General features: G+C 39.5%; 1 protein-coding gene across 3 annotated transcripts in view; it reads left to right on the top strand.

Moving 5' to 3' along the window:
• The first annotated feature begins 3,929 nt into the window (after positions 1–3,929).
• The window catches only part of LOC115183167 (electrogenic sodium bicarbonate cotransporter 1), a 227,889-nt gene continuing 216,238 nt past the window's right edge, over positions 3,930–15,580 (top strand). The window contains exons 1-2 of one of the 3 annotated variants that reach the window (XM_029744503.1): positions 3,930–4,283; positions 4,622–4,713. In XM_029744503.1, coding sequence (XP_029600363.1) covers positions 4,688–4,713 — 26 coding nt within the window. In that variant the 5' untranslated portion in view covers positions 3,930–4,283; positions 4,622–4,687. Of the gene's footprint in view, positions 4,284–4,497; positions 4,714–15,580 lie in introns of those variants that run through there. The other 2 variants (XM_029744505.1, XM_029744504.1) reach the window with 2 other exon arrangements.

Genomic DNA, 15,580 nt, shown 5'->3' with positions numbered 1-15,580 from the left:
GCCATCATTGGAGATTCAAACTTGAATAGAATACCCTACCATCCGTACAAACACATCCAAATTGACAGTTATCCTGGAGCACAGTTCCACCACATTACTAAATCCTAACACCAAGGTGGTTGTGCTGTCTCTGGGCCTGAACAACAAAGATCAAACACAGAAACAAACACCCATAGGACAACTACAATCACTTCACAGTAAAGCAACAGCGATGTATCCCAATGCAACCATTTACTTCCCCATCATTAACTACTCTCCCCCCTGTCAGAGAAACAACAAACCATGTTGAAATATATTAATTCACACATTGCCACACACTACAACCCCCTATTAGAAATCCACCATTTAGATTTCCACACAGAGAAAGATAACATACACTGGACACCAGATACAGGGGCAAAAATACTCCAACATTGGATGGAACAGCTAAAATAGTGGGGGAGGGTATGCCTATATCACAGCCCCTCCACCAACACACAAACAAAAACATTAAGGGCAATAACCTGTTGTTGTTGCTGCCTTGAAGAAACATAATCTTCCGACTGAAGCCATCAATCACTCTGTGAATCACAATTCACCACCTTTGAAAAATACATTAAAAAAAGTGATTACACCCGATGGTGATGTCCACCTCTACCATTGCCCCCCCCCCCCCTCCATTGTTCCTCACACCATATTTTTAATCTTATAAACCAAATAACAATCTCAAGGGAAAATTCACCCAAATTACAAAATTACACATTGGTTTCATTACCCTGAGCAGTATATGGAAAAGGTATTACTGAAATTCATGCTTTGGTTGACTTCCCCTGGCATATTTTCCACATGCTATCATTCAACAAATCCCATGGGACCACAATTAGCATTACTGGCGCATCACCTTGAAATCATCCCAAAGTAACTACAATTAAATGTGAAGTTTAAACAAGTAAATTACAGATGATTTGAACATGATGCATGAAAAATGCTAATATGTCTCATGACTTGAATGGGGGTTGTGACACATGCTAAAACATTAGCATATGTAAACATTGAATGGGGGTTGTGACACATGCTAAAACATTAGCATATGTAAACATTGACAGGGAAAATAAAGTAAATCATGGGTTGCCACAATGACAGAGGAGCGGGAACTGAATATGGTCGTCTAGGAATGGTGTGTATCTCCAGTCCACCCAGCACAGTACCGTTAGGATCTACAGCTCTCAGGGCCTCCTGGATCCTGTGTTGTTGTACTCTTTATGACAGCAAATTAACATTACTTTACTACGTGGAAATAACCTAAAATAACTTACAAATAAAAAATTAAACGCATCGTCCACCAGGATCAAAATATTATTTTCATTAGGACTATTAGGACTATTATAGACTACATGACAATTCATAAGATGCATCTGTATTTGTTACTCTACATGATTTCTCTATCAGGTCTATCAAGTAATTTTCTCTTTTAAAAAATAATTTGAAAGATTAGTTGCATCGATTATTTAAAAAAATACATTATATTTGCTACTCAGGATCCTTGGGACAACCCTACCCCCCAATGAAGTTTAAATGTAAAATGGTTAGAGTAAGGGTTAGGTTTTACCGCAGGAGGCCTTTTGCCTTTTGGTAGGCCGTCATTGCCTTGTTAAATAAAGGTTAAACAAAAAAATATAAAACATTAAAGGTTAGTGTAGGGACATTGCAAGTGCTCCAAATAGCACTAACCGTTTGCGCCCCTTTGAAGTTTAGGTGGAAAAAGGAATAATAACTAGAAGACATTGTCTTATGTTAGACAATGACCTGAAATATAGAAACCGACTGTAGGCATATAACCTATCACATATAGACTGTCGGGCTAAACTCCTGCAGAAGCGTGGACTAGCCTATACCTTTGTAAGGAGGCATTCCGTTTGAGATGCAGTAGGCCTACTACAAAAAATGTGCCAGAATTTGGAATTTAGCTCTGGCAAAACATGCCACCGTATGGCTTAAAAATATATACTGATGTCACTTGTGGACTGTTAGAGGATGCTATGGTCACCCCTGGAGGAGGTTCTTGGGTCACTGCTATTTAAGTCTGAGCAGAGTTTGACGAAAACGTTCAAAGGTGGTGGTGCTATATTGCGTGTTATTGTGAATACCAGGCAGATGTTGGAGTAGAGAACGAAGTGGTGTAAACTGAACATGTTGAGTACACTTTTAGAAAAAGCGGTTCCAAAAGGTTATTTGGCAGTCCCCACATAGGAGAACCCTTTAAAGAACCCTTTTAGGTTCGAGTAACAACCCTTTTGGATTCCATATAGAACCATCTGTGGAATGGAACCCAAAAGGGTTCTACCTAGGCACCAAGGGGGTTCTACCTGGAAACAAAAAGGGTTCTTCAAAGGGTTCTCCTATACGAAAAGCAGAAGAATCCTTTTAGGTTCTAGATAGCACCTTTTTTCCTGAGTGAAGGCCTATATTGCAGTGGTGGTTCCATGGTTTTCTGTAAAAATAAATGCAACAGTCCCTGAACGTCTCTGGAGGATCTAGAAAGATAGTGAATCATTGCATCACCGACTCAGTACGACTATAATTAACATTTCTAACTTGCACCGTTATGCAATTATTAACAGACTAGATACAAATGCTAATCCTGGCGACTAATGTCCTAGCATTTTGTAGAATAAATGTCATTTTCATGCGTAAAGTAGGAATCCCAATCCCAAAGAATGTGTTTGGGGAACATTTGTGAATGGTTGGGCATTAGTCTTTACATGACTAACAAACTGTGTGACTTCTTTCAATGCAAATATTTATTGTAGTGATTGTTTTTACCAACCAGTTAATAGCCTTTAGTACCCTCCTCGATCTCTGCAATTCTTGTTTTAGACATGAGAAAAGTTTAACATCAATAACAACCATTTATTCTTGAACTAACATCCCCAAAGACTAACGTCTTTGTTATTGTACAAAGGCGTAGATCATTTCCAAGGTAGCCTGTAATATTGTATGGAACTGTCCTCTACATTATATTGTATGGAACTGTCCTCTACATTATATTGTATGGAACTGTCCTCTACATTATATTGTATGGAACTGTCCTCTACATTATATTGTATGGAACTGTCCTCTACATTATCTTGTATGGAACTGTCCTCTACATTATATTGTATGGAACTGTCATCGATATTATATTGAATAGAACTGTCATCTACATTATATTGTATGGAACTGTCCTCTACATTATCTTGTATGGAACTGTCATCTATAATATAATGTATGGAACTGTCCTCTACATTATATTGTATGGAACTGTCCTCTACATTATGTTGTATGGAACTGTCCTCTACATTATAATGTATGGAACTGTCCTCCACGTTATATTGTATGGAACTGTCATCTATAATATAATGTATGGAACTGTCATCTATAATATAATGTATGGAACTGTCCTCTACATTATCTTGTATGGAACTGTCCTCTACATTATATTGTATGGAACTGTCATCGATATTATATTGAATAGAACTGTCATCTACATTATATTGTATGGAACTGTCCTCTACATTATCTTGTATGGAACTGTCATCTACATTATATTGTATGGAACTGTCCTCTACATTATATTGTATGGAACTGTCCTCTACATTATATTGTATGGAACTGTCCTCTACATTATATTGTATGGAACTGTCCTCTACATTATATTGTATGTAAGAGAAACAAAGAAATATGCAAGTATTGAGAAAACAAATACCCAAACATTGCAAATGAATATGCCTATGCTTTATGTTAATAAATATCTAAAGTGGTGATCAGTCTCTTTTTTTACTTTTACTAACAAACAAAACCAAACAATTGTCACAAGGTGCGGTTCTGCCAGGTGACCGCTACAGTGCATTGTGAGGAAGGTCTTGTAATAGTCTGGCAGTCCAGAAGATGTCCCTGCACACCTAATAACATCTCTTTAGATTTATAATGTATCTTTCTAAACAAATGAGCATACTTTACATCACTGAAACTGCCCTTCATAAACTGCCGTCATTGCCATCAAGACATTAGCTACATGTTAATATTCAGAATACAGTTCCGACTGGATCTCAGTGAAGACGCAAACTTTGGGCCTAAGATAAACATTTCTCTGCATCTGGCGAAACCTCAACACTTTGACCTCCCATTGAAGGCGTGACGTTGTCAGAGGGATAGTTAGATATGGAATAGAAAGGAGGCAGCGATCTGCATGACTTCAGTGTCAAAGTCATCTACCTAGTTGTCGCATGCTGCCGAAGACTAAAGATAGTCCCTCAAAAGTGAAGGTATGTAATCCTATACGGACTGTTGCCCCGACTCGGGCTGCCACGTGCAACATGACGGAATATGTATTGTAGTGATACTTGCTATATGAGATATGTTACAATTCACATCAGGTGGGTTAACCCTATAGGCGAAATGCGTAGCCTGGCCATGTACCTTTCACTCGAAAGACCCGGGTTCGCTTCCAACTCAGTCCGTATGCTATTGTACTTTAGTTTGGGTGAACTTTGCCAGTTAATTGTATGTTGATAATCAAACAGGATGTTGTCAAAGGGGTTCTGTCTGGAGGGAACAGTGGATGAGAAACAGCAGAAAAGACCTTGTCATTTTGTCCCGACAGATCGCGGTGCCGACCTCGATTTGTCTCGGACATTCTACAACTGAAACCCATCATTACTGAAATCTTATGAAAATGAACGGTGGCAAAAAGAAGTAAGTGACTTAAATGTTAGAAATGTTATAGATCTTTCTCAACAAAGTGAACATTTTTGTCTTGTAACTATTTCAAAGTAAATAGCATTTTGTAGAATAAATGTCATTTTCATGCGTAAAGTAGGAATCCCAATCCCAAAGAATGTGTTTGGGGAACATTTGTGAATGGTTGGGCATTAGTCTTTACATGACTAACACACTGTGTGACTTCTTTCAATGCAAATATTTATTGTAGTGATTGTTTTTACCAACCAGTTAATAGCCTTCAGTACCCTCCTCGACCCCTGCAATTCTTGTTTTAGACATAAGAAATTAAGAGAAAAGTTTAACATCAATAACAACCACTTATTCTTGAACTAACATCCCCAAAGACTAACGTCTTTGTTATTGTACAAAGGCGTAGATCATTTCCAAGGTAGCCTGTAATATTGTATGGAACTGTCCTCTACATTATATTGTATGGAACTGTCCTCTACATTATATTGTATGGAACTGTCCTCTACATTATATTGTATGGAACTGTCCTCTACATTATATTGTATGGATCTGTCCTCTACATTATATTGTATGGAACTGTCCTCTACATTATATTGTATGGAACTGTCCTCTACATTATATTGTATGGAACTGTCCTCTACATTATATTGTATGGAACTGTCCTCTACATTATATTGTATGGAACTGTCCTCTACATTATATTGTATGGAACTGTCCTCTACATTATCTTGTATGGAACTGTCCTCTACATTATGTTGTATGGAACTGTCCTCTACATTATATTGTATGGAACTGTCCTCTACATTATATTGTATGGAACTGTCCTCTACATTATATTGTATGGAACTGTCCTCTACAATATAGTGTATGGAACTGTCCTCTACATGATGTTGTATGGAACTGTCCTCTACATTATATTGTATGGAACTGTCCTCTACATTATATTGTATGGAACTGTCCTCTACATTATATTGTATGGAACTGTCCTCTACATTATATTGTATGGCGTAGTACTATAAGGACACATGGTGAGATCCAGATGCAGACACGGGAGGCAGATGATTGGAGTCTCTGATATTTATTATAATTCAAGGGGCAGGCAAGAGATTGGTCGTGGACAGGCAAAATTTCATAACAAGGTCAGAGTCCAGGAGGTACGGAGTGGCAGGCAGGCCTGAGGTCAGAGTCCAGGAGGTACAGAGTGGCAGGCAGGCTCGAGGTCAGAGTCCAGGAGGTACAGAGTGGCAGGCAGGCCTGAGGTCAGAGTCCAGGAGGTACGGAGTGGCAGGCAGGCCTGAGGTCAGAGTCCAGGAGGTACGGAGTGGCAGGCAAGCTCGAGGTCAGAGTCAAGGAGGTACAGAGTGGCAGGCAGGCTCAAGGTCAGAGTCCAGGAGGTACAGAGTGGCAGGCAGGCTCGAGGTCAGGGCAGGCAGTATGGTCATGCAGGCGGGTTCACAGTCAAGGCAGGCAAGGGTCAAAACCGGGAGGAATAGCAAAAGAGAGATAAGATTAAGCAGGAGCATGGTAAACCACGCTGGCTGACATGACAAGGCGAACTGGCAACAGACAAACAGGGAACACCGGAATAAATACCCAGGGACTAATGGGGCAAACGGGTGACACCTGGAGGTGGGTGGAGACAATCACAAAAACAGGTGAAACAGATCAGGGCTTGACAATATTGTATGGTGTTGTCCTCTTCATGATGCATTGTATGGAATTGTCCTCTAAATGATATTGTATGGAACTGTCCTCTACATGATGTTGTATGGAACTGTCCTCTACATTATATTGTATGGAACTGTCCTCTACATTATATTGTATGGAACTGTCCTCTAAATTATATTGTATGGAACTGTCCTCTACATTATATTGTATGGAACTGTCCTCTACATGATGTTGCATGGAACTGTCCTCTACATTATATTGTATGGAACTGTCCTCTACATGATGTTGTATGGAACTGTCCTCTACATTATATTGTATGGAACTGTCCTCTACATGATGTTGTATGGAACTGTCCTCTACATTATATTGTATGGAACTGTCCTCTACATTATATTGTATGGAACTGTCCTCTACATGATGTAGTATGGAACTGTCCTCTACATGATGTTGTATGGAACTGTCCTCTACATTATATTGTATGGTGTTTACCTCCAAAATAGTTGTTTTCCCGTGATAATCTGAAAACAGAAATGCACTCAATCACAACCAATGGAATATTAATCCATATCAGTGAATGAATACCATATTGTCCTAATGTTGTATTGACCAGTATAATACTGATCTAATATTGTCCTAATGTTGTATTGACCAGTATAATACTGATCTAATATTGTCCTAATGTTGTGGTATTGACCAGTAAATGAGGTCAGCTGATGCTCAGTGTGAACGACCTAGATTTGATCTGTCTGTTTACTCCTCTATCTTTCATGAGATCAACTCCATCATGCTCCAACATTTCAACTGAATGTATTTAAAGTCAACGTCATCTGCTATTTCTACAAATGAAAATTAATTAGTTTATTCTCAGCAAAGTGGCATTGTTCTGCCGTTGTTCTAGAATTCTAGTTATTTTAGGTAGATCAGCAGTTAGTACTGGGATCTAAATTATTTTTATTTTACACACTGTGAACTGACGCTTGAACTGGCCTGGGAACAGTGCTATTGTTTATCCATTGAGTTAGGAAGCGATAGATAGCTGATGCGCTGTCAGTTAGACAGCAGTAGAGAGGTGATAAGCTTTCAGTTTGAAGTTAATGAAAGTCATTGAGTAAAACACTATCATTGTCATAAACGCTGTTTCAGCCTGAGTATAGCATGATTCATGTTCCAGGACTGATGCGTTTCTTCTGTTTGTGTTCTTTGATGCATGCTTCTATAAATGCTTCTATATATATTACAGATCCAGACTCGTTTCAAACCTTACAACATATTTTCATACCACTTTAATTTACATCAATGTTCATTGTAATATATCACATGAACAAGAGTTGACAGAAGTATGATTTGTGGATGTCAAGTTGAGCTATTGTTTTGGGGAATTCAGCCTGTTATACCTGAAAATGTTCCATAGGTGGCAATGGAGGTAGGAAGAGAGCACTGCTAAATGGAGAAACATGTAGAAAACAACAAAGTATAGTTCAACATTTTATTGAGAGGGAATCAGGTAATTAGAAATATTGAAACAGAGAAATGACTAGGAACCTTATCTAATAATAATATTGTTCAATGATGTAGATGAGATCATTGCAAAATACACTGAGTATACTAAACATTATGAACACCTGCTTTTTCCATGAAACAGACTGACCAGGTGAATCCAGGTGAAAGCTATGATTCCTTATTGATGTCACTTGTTAAATCCACTTCAATCAGTGTAGATGAAGGGGAGGAGACAGGTTAAAGAAGGATTTTTAAGCCTTGAGACAATTGAGACATGGCTTGTGTATATGTGCCATTGAGGGTAAAAGGGCAACACAAAAGATTGAATTGCCTTTGAACGGTTAGTTTCCTTCTGATGTATCAGGGAATGTTGAAACATTGTTGAAGTAGAATGTGTACAGTGGTTAGGGTTAGGTTAGGTTAGGGTTAGGTTAGGGGTTAGGGTTAGGTTAGGTTAGGGTTAGGTTAGGTTAGGGTTAGGTTAGGGTTAGGGTTAGGGGTATTATTACTTTCTATCCACTCAGCAATAATGTTAGTGACTGTGTCTATTAACTCAGTAGTAATGTTAGTGACTGTGTCTATTAACTCAGTAATAATGTTAGTGACTGTGTCTATTAACTCAGTAGTAATGTTAGTGACTGTGTCTATTAACTCAGTAATAATGTTAGTGACTGTGTCTATTAACTCAGTAATAATGTTAGTGACTGTGTCTATTCACTCAGTAATAATGTTAGTGACTGTGTCTATTCACTCAGTGATAATGTTAGTGACTGTGTCTTTCTATCCACTCAGTAATAATGTTAGTGACTGTGTCTATTAACTCAGTAGTAATGTTAGTGACTGTGTCTATTAACTCAGTAGTAATGTTAGTGACTGTGTCTATTAACTCAGTAATAATGTTAGTGACTGTGTCTATTAACTCAGTAATAATGTTAGTGACTGTGTCTATTAACTCAGTAATAATGTTAGTGACTGTGTCTATTAACTCAGTAGTAATGTTAGTGACTGTGTCTATTAACTCAGTAATAATGTTAGTGACTGTGTCTATTAACTCAGTAATAATGTTAGTGACTGTGTCTATTAACTCAGTAATACTGTTAGTGACTGTGTCTATTTACTCAGTAATAATGTTAGTGACTGTGTCTTTCTATCCACTCAGTAATAATGTTAGTGACTGTGTCTATTAACTCAGTAATACTGTTAGTGACTGTGTCTATTTACTCAGTAATAATGTTAGTGACTGTGTCTATTAACTCAGTAATAATGTTAGTGACTGTGTCTTTCTATCCACTCAGTAATAATGTTAGTGACTGTGTCTATTAACTCAGTAATACTGTTAGTGACTGTGTCTATTTACTCAGTAATAATGTTAGTGACTGTGTCTATTATCTCAGTAATAATGTTAGTGACTGTGTCTTTCTATCCACTCAGTAATAATGTTAGTGACTGTGTCTATCCACTCAGTAATAATGTTAGTGACTGTGTCTATTAACTCAGTAATAATGTTAGTGACTGTGTCTATTAACTCAGTAGTAATGTTAGTGACTGTGTCTATTAACTCAGTAATAATGTTAGTGACTGTGTCTATTAACTCAGTAATAATGTTAGTGACTGTGTCTATTAACTCAGTAATAATGTTAGTGACTGTGTCTATTCACTCAGTAATAATGTTAGTGACTGTCTTTCTATCCACTCAGTAATAATGTTAGTGACTGTGTCTATTAACTCAGTAGTAATGTTAGTGACTGTGTCTATTATCTCAGTAATAATGTTAGTGACTGTGTCTATTATCTCAGTAATAATGTTAGTGACTGTCTTTCTATCCACTCAGTAATAATGTTAGTGACTGTGTCTATTAACTCAGTAGTAATGTTAGTGACTGTGTCTATTATCTCAGTAATAATGTTAGTGACTGTGTCTATTATCTCAGTAATAATGTTAGTGACTGTGTCTATCCACTCAGTAGTAATGTTTGTGACTGTGTCTATTAACTCAAATCTACTAATAATATGCATATTCTAGTTTCTGGGCCAGAGTAGTAACCTGTTTAAATTGGGTACATTTTTCATCCGGCCGTGAAAATACTGCCCCCTAGCCCAGACAGGTTAACTGACTTGCCTCCTTAAATAAAGGCTAAATTAAAAAAATACATTGTCACAACACAACTGATTGGCTCATTAACGCATTAAGAAGGAAAAAAATTCCACAAATTAACTTTTAACAAGGGACACCTGTTAATTGAAATTCATTCTCGGTGACTACCTCATGAAGCTGGTTGAGAGAATGGCAAGCGTGTCCCACTGTAAAACATCAAGCCTTCCCTGTAGCTCAGTTGGTAGAGCATGGTGTTTGCAACGCCAGGGTTGTGGGTTCGATTCCCACAGGGGGCCAGCACAGAATTTTTTTTTAAATGAAATTTATGAAATTTATGCATTCACTAATGTAAGTTGCTCTGAATAAGAGCGTCTGCTAAATGACTAAAATGTAAAATGTAAATCAAGGCAAAGGGTGGCTATTTGAAGAATCTCAAATATAAAATATATTTAGATTTGTTTAACACTTTTTGGGTTAATACATGATTCCATATGTGTAATTTCATAGTTTTGATGTCTTCACCAGTATTCTACAATGTAGAAAATAGTAAATATAAAGAAAACCCCATGAATGAGTAGATGTTCTAAAACTTTTGACCTGTAGTATATATTATTTAGTATATGAAAAGACAAGATTAAATCAAGAATTGTCTGGTGGGTGACAACATTAGCCTATCACTTGTGAATTATATATTATCACTTGTGAATGATTCCCAGCATAAGAAATAATGCCTTTTTTGAAACGTTTTTTTAATCATAGTCGCACACCTCATGTAGCCTAGCTCATAGGCCTATATGTTTTAATAAGGTTAGTATCACACCTCATGTAGCCTAGCCCATAGTCCTATATGTTTGAATAAGGTTAGTATCACACCTCATGTAGCCTAGCCTATAGTCCTATATGATTTAATAAGGGTAGTAGTCCATAGTCCTATATGTTTTAATAAGGTTAGTAGCCCATAGGCCTATATGTTTTAATAAGGTTAGTATCACACCTCATGTAGCCTAGCCCATAGTCCTATATGTTTTAATAAGGTTAGTAGCCCATAGGCCTATATGTTTTAATAAGGTTAGTATCACACCTCATGTAGCCTAGCCTATAGGCCTATGTGTTTTGATAAGGTTTGTATCACAACTAAAGTGATGAAATAACTTCTTATGTTTAATTGTGTTAAATGCTCTACAACAAAGCTTTCTTAGTGTCCAACAAGCTTTCTCTGCCTTTAACCTTGTTCTGAACACCTCCAAAACAAAGGTCATGTGGTTTGGTAGGAAGAATGCCTCTGTCCCCACAGGTGTTATTCCTACATCTGAGGGTTTAGAGCTTGAGGCAGTCACCTCATACAAGTACTTGGGAGTATGGCTAGACGGTACACTGTCCTTCTCTCAGCACATATCAAAGCTGCAGGCTGAAGTTAAATCTAGACTTGGTTTCTTCTATTGTAATCACTCCTCTTTCACCCCAGCTGCCAAACTAACCCTGATTCAGATGACCATCCTACCCATGCTAGATTACCGAGACATAATTTATAGACCAGCAGGTAAGGGTGCTCTCGAGCGGCTAGATGTTCTTTACCATTCGGCCATCAGATTTGCCACCAATGCTCCTTATAGGACACATCACTGCCCTCTATGCTCCTCTGTAAACTGGTCATCTCTGTATAGCGGTCGCAAGAGCCACTGGTTGATGCTTATTTATAAACCCCTCTTAGGCCTCACTCCCCCCTATCTGAGATATCTACTGCAGCCCTCATCCTCCACATACAACACCCGTTCACTCCCCCCTATCTGAGATATCTACTGCAGCCCTCATCCTCCACATACAACACCCGTTCTGTTGTTAAAAGTCCCCAAAGCACACACATCCCTGGGTCGCTCGTCTTTTCAGTTCGCTACAGCTAGCGACTGGAACGAGCTGCAACAAACACTCAAACTGGACAGTTTTATCTCCATCTCTTCATTCAAAGACTCAATCATGGGCACTTACTAACAGTTGTGGCTGCTTTGCATGATGTATTGTTGTCTCTACCTCCTTGCCCTTTGTGCTGTTGTCTGTGCCCAACAATGTTTGTACCCTGTGTTGTGCTGCTACCATGTTGTGCTGCTGCAATGTTGTGTTGCTACCATGTTGTTGTCATGTTGTGTTTCTACCATGTTGTTGTCATGTTGTGTTGCTACCATACTGTGTAGAGATACTCTGAATACTATGAAAAACCAACAGACATTTACTCCTGAGGTGCTGACCTGTTGCACCCTCTATAACCACTATGATTATTATAATCTGACCCTGCTGGTCATCTATGAACATTTAAACATCTTGGCCATGTTCTGTTATAATCTCCACCAGGCACAGCCAGAAGAGGACTGGCCACCCCTCATAGCCTGGTTCCTCTCTAGGTTTCATCCTAGGTTCTGGCCTTTCTAGGGAGTTTTTCCTAGCCACCGTGCTTCTACACCTGCATTGCTTGCTGTTTGGGGTTTTAGGCTGAGTTTCTGTACAGCACTTTGAGATATCAGCTGATGTAAGAAGGGCTTTATAAATACATTTGATTGATACATTTGATTGATTGTCATGTGTTGCTGCCATGCTATGTTGTCGTCTTAGGTCTCTCTTTATGTAGTGCTGTGATGTCTCTCTTGTCGTGATGTGTTTTGTCCTATATTTTGTTCTTAACTGACTTGCCTAGTTAAATAAAGGTAAAAAAATGTATAATAATTAAGCACATTAATCCACTTTACAAGGGGTGTAGAGCCTAACTGGCATACATAAGCAGCGTGTGAGTTTCAAGTTTGGAAAATATATATATACTGCTCAAAAAAATAAAGGGAACACTTAAACAACACAATGTAACTCCAAGTCAATCACACTTCTGTGAAATCAAACTGTCCACTTAGGAAGCAACACTGATTGACAATAAATTTCACATGCTGTTGTGCAAATGGAATAGACAACAGGTGGAAATTATAGGCAATTAGCAAGACACCCCCAATAAAGGAGTGGTTCTGCAGGTGGTAACCACAGACCACTTCTCAGTTCCTATGCTTCCTGGCTGATGTTTTGGTCACTTTTGAATGCTGGCGGTGCTTTCACTCTAGTGGTAGCATGAGATGGAGTCTACAACCCACACAAGTGGCTCAGGTAGTGCAGCTCATCCAGGATGGCACATCAATGCGAGCTGTGGCAAGAAGGTTTGCTGTGTCTGTCAGCGTAGTGTCCAGAGCATGGAGGCGCTACCAGGAGACAGGCCAGTACATCAGGAGACGTGGAGGAGGCTGTAGGAGGGCAACAACCCAGCAGCAGGACCGCTACCCCCGCCTTTGTGCAAGGAGGAGCAGGAGGAGCACTGCCAGAGCCCTGCAAAATGACCTCCAGCAGGCCACAAATGTGCATGTGTCTGCTCAAACGGTCAGAAACAGACTCCATGAGGGTGGTATGAGGGCCCGACGTCCACAGGTGGGGGTTGTGCTTACAGCCCAACACCGTGCAGGACGTTTGGCATTTGCCAGAGATCACCAAGATTGGCAAATTCCCCACTGGCGCCCTGTGCTCTTCACAGATGAAAGCAGGTTCACACTGAGCACATGTGACCGACGTGACAGTCTGGAGAAGCCGTGGAGAACGTTCTGCTGCCTGCAACATCCTCCAGCATGACCGGTTTGGCAGTGGGTCAGTCATGGTGTGGGTTGGCATTTCTTTGGGGGGCCGCACAGCCCTCCATGTCCTCGCCAGAGGTAGCCTGACTGCCATTAGGTACTGAGATGAGATCCTCAGACCCCTTGTGAGACCATATGCTGGTGCTGTTGGCCCTGGGTTCCTCCTAATGCAAGACAATGCTAGACCTCATGTGGCTGGAGTGTGTCAGCAGTTCCTGCAAGAGGAAGGCATTGATGCTATGGACTGGCCCGCCCATTCCCCAGACCTGAATCCAATTGAGCACATCTGGGACATCATGTCTCGCTCCATCCACCAACGCCACGTTGCACCACAGACTGTCCAGGAGTTGGCGGATGCTTTAGTCCAGGTCTGGGAGGAGATCCCTCAGGGGACCATCCGCCACCTCATCAGGAGCATGCCCAGGCGTTGTAGGGAGGTCATACAGGCACGTGGAGGCCACACACACTACTGAGCCTCATTTTGACTTGTTTTAAGGACATTACATCAAAGGTGGATCAGCCTGTAGTGTGGTTTTACACTTTAATTTTGAGTGTGACTCCAAATCCAGACCTCCATGGGTTGATAAATTGGATTTCCATTGATTATTTTTGTGTGATTTTGTTGTCAGCACGTTCAACTATGTAAAGAAAAAAGTATTTAATAACATTATTTCATTAATTCAGATCTAGGATGTGTTATTTTAGTGTTCTCTATATTGTTTTGAGCAGTGTATGTATATATATATATATATATTATTATTATTATTATTATTTTTTTTACTTTTTACCCCCCAATTGGTAGTTACAGGACATCCCTGCCACCCAAACCCTCCCCTAACCTGGACGACGCTTGGCCAATTGTGCGCAGCACCATGGGTCGCCCAGTCGCGGCCGGCTGCGACAGAGCCCAGACTCCAACCAGGATCTCTAGTGGGACAGCTATCAACTGCAGTGCAAACACCATGCTCTACCAACTGAGCCACACAGTTCCTTAGACCTCCGCGCCACTCAGGAGTCCTGGAACAGCATAAACATGCACCTTTAGAATAAAAGTACTACATGCGTAATTGCATTTGCGGTCACTTTTGATAATGGTGTTTTCCCGCTAATGGAACATTCACACTTATAGCCTACTTCCATGTGCGCATTGCCGCGCTTATAATGTGAAGAAATAGCCTAAAAGTTTAATTTGTGAAATTCTGAATGAGTGACTGATGAAGTGTGTACAGCCTGCGCAAAAAAACAAAGCAGAGCTCATGCCTTTCAAGATACTTTTTTCCAATCATCATTAGAGTCGGATCATGCAGCCTTACAATGTATTAAAAATCAAAACATATATAGCCCAACATTTGTAGAACAACTAAAGTTACATTAATAACTCTAAATGAAGCATATAGAAGTATCTATTCTCTTTGTTAACCGCTCAACACAGAATAGCCACATGTGTGCACTCCCTCAAATCGTTTGGAGAAAATATCCTTTCTATTTTATTCAGCTTTGTTCAATTATATTCCTTATACTATAAAATAATGCCATGGAATTCTAAGCAAATCTTGTCTGCTAAATGAACTAGTGTAGCCTACAGCCATTTGGCATAGCCAGATCAGGACCTAATATAAGGACAACTCAGAGTAAGCTATTCTGTTCTTCTGAAATAGACTACGGTGAGGGAAAAAAGTATTTGATCCCCTGCTGATTTTGTACGTTTGCCCACTGACAAAGAAATGATCAGTCTGTAATTTTAATGGTAGGTTTATTTGAACAGTGAGAGACAGAATAACAACAAAAAATCCAGAAAAACGCATGTCAAAAATTTTAGAAAATGATCGGCATTTTATTGCATCTTATTTACCCCGGCCAAACCCGTACGATGCTGGGCCAATTGTGTGCCGCCCTATGGGACTCCCAATCACGGCTGGATGTGATACAGCCTGGATTCGAACCAAGGACTGTAG

This window comes from Salmo trutta, unplaced genomic scaffold, assembly GCF_901001165.1.
Source record: "Salmo trutta unplaced genomic scaffold, fSalTru1.1, whole genome shotgun sequence".
Lineage (NCBI taxonomy): Eukaryota > Metazoa > Chordata > Actinopteri > Salmoniformes > Salmonidae > Salmo > Salmo trutta.
Note: the sequence above shows the minus strand (reverse complement) of the source record. Positions and strands in the feature narration are given on the sequence as shown.